The sequence below is a fragment of the Glandiceps talaboti genome, chromosome 4 (genome assembly GCF_964340395.1).
Source record: "Glandiceps talaboti chromosome 4, keGlaTala1.1, whole genome shotgun sequence".
NCBI classification, from domain to species: domain Eukaryota; kingdom Metazoa; phylum Hemichordata; class Enteropneusta; family Spengelidae; genus Glandiceps; species Glandiceps talaboti.
The window spans coordinates 14,596,976-14,607,717 of NC_135552.1; the positions used below are offsets into that span (position 1 = coordinate 14,596,976).

Consider the following 10,742-nt stretch of genomic DNA (forward strand, 5'->3'; position numbering starts at 1 on the left):
GCAGATGTGTATTTAGCCCGTATCATTGTATATATCTCATGCACCAACAAGATACTGAAATAAACGAAGGGATTATCATATCTGCCGTAGATGGCGCGAATACATAGGCGCATGCGTACTTTCTATTTCCTGTGTTGGCCTTAGCAACAAAACAGAACTCTCCATACCTGGAAGGACGCTGTAGGTACTGTCGGAGGGCTTGTGATTATCGTTCAGTATTTACAGAAAAGGGAAAATACTTCACAAACTTTTAAAATTAAGCAGGCAAGATGAGTTCAAGACAAGTTTTACAAGGTAAGGAAAACTCTTTACAGAAGCAATTTGTCATATTTATCGTTGACAATAAAGTGTTGTCAAGTTCACCCTCTGTTGTTGGTGTGAAATATTGTGCACTGCGTCCAGAACACTGATTGATTATCTTTTCCGTGAAGTAAATTTAGACAGCTTCTTTCCCAAATTCGGTAAAATGCGAGAATCAGAGAAAGTGCTAGCTATTGTTTGATTACTGTTTCTCGATATTGTCATTCATGGACGATTTCAGCATGTTGTTCAACAACCTTCCAAGTTCCATCCAATATTTTGATCTTCTCTTGTACAACTTCAGTCACGTTACCTAGGTAGTGTAGTTAGAAAGTAGTTACAAGTCAACTGTCGTATGAATTTACGTATGAGCAAAAAGCGATTCTTTTGGTGTTACTCCTCACCAAGGAGTCGTCCAAATTTCATTGTGAAAGAAGTGAATGCCTGGAGATATTTTTTTATTTATATTTTTTATGAAAGGATAATGAAGCAAGTCCATGAAAACACTAAGGTGTCCAGTGTATGGATATGTATCAGTCAAGCATTTAGAATTTCAAACAGCACAGTCTACAATTTACAAACTTAATTCCTCAACATTTTTCAGGAAAACGTGTTTCATAAACCGTTATTTTTTTGTTTATTCAAATCTGACATCATAAATACCCAAACAGCCTCCGTCTCGACCCCCCCCCCCCCACATAAAAGTTAACCAACATATTTTCATTCCTGTTGCAGTGTTTGAACAATATCAGAAATCTCGGACACAGTTTGTCCAGACTATAGCAGAACTGTCATCTCGTCCACAGAACATTGAAACACTACAGAATGCAGGTGAGTTACATGGTGATAGAGGTTTGAATGTGCATATGTGTACTATTGACACAAGTGACACATTCTATGATGGCATGTTTTTACAGTAACTACAATTCGCCTACATTTTTATCCTGTAGAATCAGAAATTCTGCCCTACGTGTACAGCAATATGTTCTGTATTAAACAATTACAGAAGTTGGCTTTGCTATAAACTCATGTAAGAATATATACATCAACGGACATTTCATTACAGACTAAATTTGAATGATGGAAAGTGTGATGTCATAGTAGAACATACATACATACATGCATACATACATACATACAGGACATACATGGGCATCATGTCTGGCATGATTATATTGACAACATGTTTACAACTGTATTTGTGTGTTTGTTAATGTTTCATAGGTGTTATGTCATTATTGCGTCCTTTGCTATTGGATATTGTACCAACCATACAGCAGACAGCAGCCCTAGCATTGGGTAGACTGGCTAACTACAATGATGATTTGGCAGAAGCTGTTGTCAAAGGTGATATCCTACCCCAGTTAGTCTACTCTCTTGCTGAACAAAACGTAAGTCATACAGTATCTGAACTGTTGTAAAATGCTTTTAACACTTACCAATAGGTCTTGGTAGATATCTGTGTGTATGAATAAATCATACTATTCATAGTGTAGCATCATGTTATTACTACAATTTAGTTTTTAAATGAAGTTCTGACTTTCCTGAAATCATCATTTGCTTATGTGTGACTATACTCTACTCTAATTCTTTACCACAGGGTTCTCTATGATGAAATTGTTTTTATAATAAAAATCCAAAATAAATACCCAATCTTCATCCAAATGGCTGTACATATACGGTTAGCTAAAATGTGTCACCCATATTAGGATCTCAGTTCCAATGTCTTTAAAATGATCAATTACATGTCTGATGGTACATTTATATTGTATGTTTATTTGATCATTTTGTTGTGTTTGGTTTGTAGAGATTTTATAAGAAGGCAGCTGCCTTTGTGCTGAGAGCTGTAGCCAAACATTCACCACAATTAGCACAGTCAGTTGTAGACTGTGGAGCTCTTGATGCATTGGTTATATGCTTGGAGGAGTTTGACCCTGGTGTGAAAGAATCTGCAGCCTGGGCATTGGGATATATTGCAAGACACAATGCTGGTATGTAAACTTTTAAACAACACAATGAATATATGAATATTAATCTATACAGACAAAGGTACAATGTACACACACACAAACACACTCATGCACATGCACAACGGCATACCCATACTAATATATAATAAAATGACACACTCATACAATAACATTAAAACCCACGGCAACAGAATCTAAACCTAAAGTTGTTCATTTTGTGCCCAGAGCAACTCTGTTATGGCTTTGATATTTATTATACTCTATATACATTATCAGATTGTGCGGTGTGATACAGACAAAATTCAATATAAATGTAAAAATCACCCATGTATGTATATATTATATACCTACTAATATTAATACTAGGTGAAGGACAAATTTAGAAATTACGTGCGCATATGTATATTTCGGTATGGAAGTCATTAGGTGGAATACACATTTCAATAATTGTCAAATCATAAAAATATCCATGTAGAACACTGATAAAAAATCTTGAGGTTGGGGGTTCAAATTTGTTTAGATATAAAGATATAAGATATAAAATACACTCACAGTCAACAGTCATCATCATTCATGGTGATGGATAGGCAGATATTTTGTCTTGTGTTACAAATATCTTACATTATATTATGATAGTCAATATAGAATGTGTACACAAATAATACATTGAAAGGTTGTTTTATTTAAAAAAAAGTAAATATTGTTAACTATACCATTAACTATTCTGAGTTTTGTATGAGGTGCAATGCATGTGTGACATGTTTTTTATAAAAAAAATACAACAAAATAATAATGATAATTGTGTTTCTTATTACATTACAGAGTTAGCACAGTCTGTTGTTGATGCCGGTGCAGTTCCATTGTTAGTTTTGTGCATACAAGAACCTGAATTGTCTCTGAAGCGTATCGCAGCATCAGCATTGAGTGACATTTGTAAGCACTCACCAGAACTAGCACAGACCGTGGTTGATGCTGGAGCCATTGCTCACCTTGCTCAAATGATTCTCAACCCTGATGCCAAACTCAAGGTGAGATTAATTCTGTTCTTTCTCTTTGCATGTGCCTTAATGAACCCATGAAAACATAATAGTCATGTCATTTTTGAAAAAAAAAAAAGAGATGAAGTTAAGATATAGTGACTGTCACCGTATCAATACTAAAATTTGGAGTAACAGCTATAGCCATAGCTATGCTAAAATGGAGTATAGCAACCATAGTCATAGTAACACTCAAATGGAGTATATAGCAATGCCAACCATAGTCGTAAACAATACATTAGAACTGGGTGTATGTATGGTTTATAAATGGTAAAGGACTAGACATCCTATATGACTTGGGTAATCAATTGCAAGAGATTATAATTTTAATGACCTTTGTAAAGTTGTTAGTGTGACATCTTTAACAAGTCTAACATGTAACAGGAACAACTATTCAATTCTGGCATAAAAACAATGGTGTACAGTAAACTTTATCACTCAGTTGAAAATACATACAAAATACATATTTCAGTATACGTATAGTAAATGTTATGCTTGAGTAGGGAGAATCTTACAGGTACCTTTTATTAATTTATGCAGGAAAATTACCCCAAAGAAACAAAGTTTTAGTTTATGCATATAAGTTGAGCAGTTGACTAACTTTAACTTGTTGTCATTGTTACAGAGACAAGTGTTCTCAGCTTTGAGTCAGATTGCTAAGCATTCCGTTGACTTAGCTGAGATGGTGGTTGAAGCTGAGATTTTCCCCGCTGTCCTTACCTGTTTGAAAGATGTGGATGAGTACGTGCGTAAAAACACAGCAACATTGATTCGCGAGATCGTCAAGCATACACCAGAACTGGCTCAGTTAGTAGTGAATGCTGGTGGAGTAGCAGCCGTTGTAGACTACGTGGGTGAATCTAGTGGTAATGTACGCCTACCTGGTGTTATGATGCTTGGATATGTTGCTGCTCATTCTGAAAATCTAGCTATGGCTGTCATTGTGTCTAAGGTAAGAGTTTTTGTCATATATTATAACTTTTTAGCACATGGAGAAGGGGGCTATTATGATGGGTTCCATTTGTCCGTAGTACATAATTTCTCTGACATGATAATTTCATTCATACCAAGGCACAAAGGTGACATATCATGTGGAACATCACTTTGCATGTCACAATTTGGGAAATACACGCATGCATTTAGTTTATCCATCAGTCACACATAAGTAAAGTTTTTTGAGGAGGGGGCTGTGTCTTCTACAAAGACTTGTTGTTTTCAAAACATTTTAAATGTCAGTATTCACTAAACCAGTGATATTTCTTTCTTATTGACATTTTGACTGTGTATGGGTATTTCACATGAACCAGTTCATGAAATTGTATATTTTTTTACTTGCTATTATTTCAGGGTGTAACTCAACTCGCCATAACTTTGGCTGAAGAACCAGAGGACCATATCATGGCTGCAGCAGCCTGGGCTTTAGGACAGATTGGACGTCATACTCCGGAACATGCTAAAGCTGTAGCAGTAGCCAATGTGTTGCCACGGTTACTGCAATGTTATCTCCGTGCTGATGCTTCCGAAGATCTCCAGACTAAGGTACGACAAGCAACAACGTTCAACATGATTTTGTACATGCAGAAGACATTTAGAATCTAGAGTTATGTTTCCATCACAGTCTGCACAATTTATGAGTTTTGATGACTTCTTTTCATGCATTGGTACTACCGTGACTCTTTGTTTTCAGCTCAGTATTATAAAGTATAAATATTGACGACTAGCTCTGCGAAGTTTTGTGAAATTGACATGGCTTTCAAAAATGTTACATACAAATGCAAACGTCTGAGTTATCCTTGCACCTCAGAGATGAATTTCACTGAAAATCAGATTTCTTCAATTCTCTCCAAACTTTGCCATAAGAAGGCTAGCTTCTGGGCCTTTTGAAATAATAAAAGAAATTTTGGGGTCCACCATCTTGTTTTCAAGGAAGTGATAATCCTTTATTTGCTCAGAGTTAACAATAACAGTCAAGTTTCCTTGTACATATAGTCATGATTTTGATAATTGGTAAGCTGTCCTCGAAAGTTAACATAAATTTTGCTGTACGCTTACCTGTATGTTATTCAGTTTCATCTTTCAGTGAATTTAGTTCAGAGCTCATCTAAATCTTACCTTCATTCTTTACAGTCTAAAAAAGCCTTGAAGAACATTCTGCAGAAATGTGTCCATCTGCCAGCCTTGGAACCATTACTTCATGATGCACCACCCAACATACTCAAACATGTTGTTGGTCAATTCAGTAAAGTATTGCCACACGATGCTAAGGCTAGGAGACTGTTTGTCACAAGTGGTGGACTGAAGAAGGTACAAGAAATAAAAGCTGAACCTGGCAGTGCACTCCATGAATATATCAACACCATTAATAATTGTTATCCTGAAGAAATTGTCAGGTTAGTAGTCAGTCATTAGATTTGATGATACCTTTCTGTTTATAAATACATTGCCAGGAATGTCCTTATCATCCATCCTATTTGTGGGAAGGGTTGAGAAGAGCGCCACCAACAGTTGAGCTTTCAATCTGTCCTGCTGTGTACGCAGACAATGATTTACATAGGATTGGATGATACCCCAGGACGTTACCCAGGTTGGCTTTGCAAGTGCCAATCTGTGTAGAGTACCACTATACTAGCTACAAGTAGTCAATTACTAATTTGCATCCATTAATTATACTAATTCCATTGCTCATACCCAGATTTGATTGAATATTAAAAAGCAGACTTGATGTGTAGGCTGTGTCACTCGGCTGGTCTCTCGCCAGATGAGTGCGACTTTGGGGGGACTTGAATGAGTAATGACTTGAATAGTCATGGATGATTACTAGAGACAGGTGCTATGTTGCCAGGCCTTGGTGACTCAGGGATAGCTTGTGGTCTGACTGGGAAAGTCTCAAGTTCCACAGTGACATCGTATGGAACATACAATATAGATCTTTAATGTAGTCCCAAATCTAAATAGATTTCTGTAGAAATGTATGGGTGTGTTTATGTGTGTATTCATCTGCCTAAAAAAGAAAATTGTGAGGAACAATTCCCAACACACAAAAAAAAATTTAAAAAAAAAGAAATGATTGCCTGTCTGACATCTTGAGTGCCATGCGACAATCCATTATTGCAAATATCTAAAGTCTTTTTTTTTTGTGTGTGTTTTTTTGTTAACAGGTACTATTCACCAGGCTATTCAGAGCAACTGTTGGAACGAGTGGAACAATATCAACCGGTAGCCTAATACAGATACAACTTGACTGCGACAAATTATACAACACTTTGAAATGAATGAATGCCACATATTGGTTTTGTTGGAATCAATATGAAGAAGAAGAAAAAAAGAGACCTTCAAGGGTTTTTTTTTTTGTAAACATTTACCAACAAACATTTTAAGTTGAGACTTCCTATGTTAATATGAACTTTTGAGATATTCCAATAAAGTTTATTACCGAAGAACTGGAATCAAATATACATTAATTATGAGAATTCCTCGAATGCCTGTCAGTAGAAACTATTTGACAGATATCAAATACAGAATAACATAACATAACCAGGCATCATATTATTGTACAGCAGAAAGTAAGAATAGTGGCCAGGAGATGTGTTTGAAATTAATATGTTAAAAAACCAAATCTCTTGGAAATAGTTTGGACTAGGAAACCCATCCATGTATATATATATACTTATTAAATGATTTATTTCTCTAAATACTGGAAGCTTTGTAGACTTTTTTACTCGTAAACCCTTTGTATGGTGGAAATTCCGTGACATCTACTCTTTAAATACATGCACCTTTTTTTTTTGGTAAATAAAAATGTGATATTGTTATGTTAAATTGGTTTGCCTTGTTGTTTTTAGCTAACCTTTATGTTATTTTATCCATTTTCGAATAATTAAAATCAAAGTTGACGTCTTGATCAGTGGCATGGACACGCATGGGTGTGTGTCCTATTATCCATTTGCACAACGTGGGGTGATATCATCTGTATGTGCAAAATTCAAATTTCTGTTAACCTGAGCACTCGCAGGGGTTCATGGTGTTTTACTAATTTCCAAATCTACAGTCCTTTCTTGTGGAAATTTGCAGGCTGTTTCACATAAATGGGGTTAGTGCTTACACATTCCCGCAATAGCAGGAATCAGTGGTGAATGGGTTAAAGTGGCCATATGGGTGAGGATTTGGTATTTATTTTGGATTTTTTTTAAATTTATAAAACAATTTTGTTATGGCTTCGTACTTGAAAAATTAATGTGAAATAACGTAGTCTTTGTTTGTAACTCAATACAGTGCAAAAAGCTAAAATGTGTAAAGATTTTGTTATTGTACATTGTACATGCAATAATAAACTTTGTACACATTTAGTAATCTTTGGCAATTTATTGAGTTACAAACAAGGGCTTGGCCAGAGGTACGAGTGACGTTCGTGCCTTCAGCATGCGCAGTTCCTATCAGTACGCATTAGTATTCAGTGCTTCAGAGAGTGAGGCGACGACTTTGTTTCAGATGAAACATAGCAAAAAAGGCACGAACGACTGTTGACAGTCTAGAAAATTACCTGTGATGTCTGAAAAGAAAGGGAAAAAAACAAAACAGAACAGCATCAAAACTTTCATTTACCTTTCACTTTATATCGTAAAATATCATGACTTGATGAATGCCAAACATCACAGAAAATGGAGTGGAAATCCATACATATAAATCAATCTGTCTTAAAGTTAATAGATAACACAAACTTCAAAAAAAAGTTTAGGTTTGCTTAATTGTTGTCGTGTCCCTTCTCAAAATTTTAGACATTTACATGAAGTCATAATTAGTAGGTCGATAGTGCAACGTTAATTTGGAAATATTGCTTAAAAGGTGAAAATATCAACCTTATACAACCCTTAACAATCAAGTAAAGCATTTCCCTTGTTTGTCAAGATCATTTATAGCATCTGTATCAAGAGTAAAACACAACGCTGTTCTAATAGGGAACTTGCAAACCGCCATTTTGAATGTTGCATCATGGGAAATGTGATAATAAATACCCATCAAATAGTATTGTAAACAATAATGTTACATTGTTTTTAACCACAAATAATCAATAATGCGTCTGAGCATGCTCAGTCTGGATTGCAAGTTCCCTATTGCTTTGAATATATAAGACTAGGTATGTGGCCTTTATAAAGTTGTCAATTCATTAAACAATGCCATCGTAAAGCCTCCACTGTGATTATATCTAGCTTACAGTGAGATGTTTTTATGACATCGATGTTTTAACACTCCTGTCATTTATAATTACCGACATCGTTTACAGATTGATTACATTGAGAAACACCATATACTACGCTGATAATTAGAGCAAATGTAAAAGTATACCTTTTCACTTGATATGTATGCTATAAACAATTGTGACAAATCATGCAAACATTTTACTTGAGTGTTAAGAGTTGTAAAAGTAAGTTATGACACATCAAAAGTCAAAAATTGTCAACAGTCATCATATCAGTGAGATAGTAACTAATATAAGTAACCTGACATTTTAAATCACATCAGTCTCACATTTGACCCTGACAACACATTTTCTGAAAATTCGGCAAGTACATTTTTTTTAATCACGGCAAACTTTAATAGGTTTAATATATACCAAGAAAGACAACAGGTTCACTAATTCTGACAAAACAAGTGTTCTGATGAATGTTCCCAGCCCATAATAAAGACAGCATCCTTGCTGACACATGCCAATAACCAACAAAAATAGAAGGTGCATAACTTTCCTACTAAAATGGCTTCATGTTATACCACCCCAAGTTATAGTCACTAGGCCCCTTATGTTACTCTTAATTCACAAAGCTAAAGAATAGCTACAATGGTCGTATTTCATGTATTAGTTTATAGTGCTATTTTTTATCAGAGTTTGAACAATAAAGTAGTCTGCAACATATTGATACATTAACGAACTCATTCTGATGCACTGATGGAGATTTTGCCATGCATATAGTCACAGCGTTGTCTATTTATATATACAGTGACAAATTCAACAGTTTGTTTTGATAATGCTGTCAAATAGACGTGTACATTCAGTGTTGACAAATAAAGTATCTTTATGCCTACGAGTAAACTAAGACTGTATGTGAAGTAAACTCAACCCATAGTTGAAGTTAACATACTAGTAAATGTGAAACTTACTTAAACACTCACGAGCAAACACTCATGATACATTTCGCTAGTTACCATGAGTAAAACAGTGTATGCTCATTACTTGTAACTGTACACTACACTACACTGCACTGCACTACACTACACTACACTACACTACACTGTAATTGTACATATTTTATGTAACTGTTCCCTTTCTCAATTCTGTGGTTTATCTTCTTTCTTTGATTTGTTCACTGTGTTTTGTCCTAACTTTTAATATGCTTTTTGATGTACATTTTTAATTTTGAATAATTGGAAGATTGGCCAGTCTGACTAAAGTTATCTCGAATACAAATAAAAGTGAATACTAATAATAATACTATTCAATGTGCAAGTTGGTAATATTGGCGATATGAGAATGTTTTCATCAGTATGCAGACTGTGATAACAACACTGTACCAAATTTGAAATTAATTGTTACTTATTGAAGTTATCAGTAACAATGTGTCAAAATTGCAGGCCTTCATTGATCTGAATGTACTAAATTTTGTAAAAAGAAACATAACTATTTTAGTAATGTATCAATATGTTGCACAATCTAATTGTTCTGCACAGCACTTTAAATGTACTCAACTTATTATTTACATACTATTATACTGTAAATCACCTAACGAGTAAAATTGAAAAGCCACACATCGGAAAAATCGTTATTGAGTAAAGCAAACCGAACACTAGAAAATACATGTAGACAAGACAATAATTAATTTGGCACTTTACTTATCAAAACCATCAAACTATGCCTCATTTCACTGTCGAGTTACATCATTAGCTGTCATACCTCCTAGCCCTTGAAATCAACCAGCTTGTCTTGATTACTGTGAACAAGCTGGCATTGAAATTGGGCACCCAATAACATGATTGCGCAGTGTCTATAACCATGGCAACATCAGACTCAGCATTATTCAAATGATGTCATTATGTACATGTACATCGCAGTGTCTTCTATAACCATGGCAATATCATCATTATTCAAATGAAGTCATTATGTACATTACTGAGCTGAATCAACATCAAACGACAACATGTAATTTGCCTATATAATTACGCAAGTTTAACACACAAGTGTTTTGATAATGACTTTTGGGTGTGTGGCTACCTGAATCAGTTTTAAAGGTATCAGGAGAAGTGTTGGTTTTGAGGGCTAGGCACAGTGTCAGTTAACGACGTTACCACAACAGCACTGTGAATATAAGGCTAACTCCAAATTCTAATTCTACATCAGTAGCCGTTATTGCAATGTATAGCACCCAGTGGGAACTCTTTGTCCCTA

General features: G+C 35.1%; 1 protein-coding gene across 1 annotated transcript; it reads left to right on the plus strand.

Annotated features, from left to right (window-relative positions):
- Positions 1–158: 158 nt before the first annotated feature.
- LOC144433631 (sperm-associated antigen 6) lies at positions 159–7,103 on the plus strand. Its single transcript, XM_078121974.1, has 9 exons — positions 159–294; positions 1,036–1,131; positions 1,525–1,691; positions 2,108–2,291; positions 3,093–3,298; positions 3,933–4,259; positions 4,655–4,846; positions 5,435–5,697; positions 6,466–7,103. Exons 1-9 carry the CDS (start codon positions 270–272, stop codon positions 6,530–6,532), a joined length of 1,527 nt encoding a protein of 508 aa, XP_077978100.1. The 5' UTR covers positions 159–269; the 3' UTR covers positions 6,533–7,103.
- Positions 7,104–10,742: the final 3,639 nt, after the last annotated feature.

Coding starts and splice junctions, on each gene's coding strand:
- LOC144433631 (XM_078121974.1), top strand. CDS start 270: ATGAGTTCAAGACAAGTTTTACAAG. Junction 1,132..1,524: donor TGAAACACTACAGAATGCAG/GTGAGTTACATG, acceptor AATGTTTCATAG/GTGTTATGTCATTATTGCGT. Junction 4,847..5,434: donor CCGAAGATCTCCAGACTAAG/GTACGACAAGCA, acceptor CATTCTTTACAG/TCTAAAAAAGCCTTGAAGAA.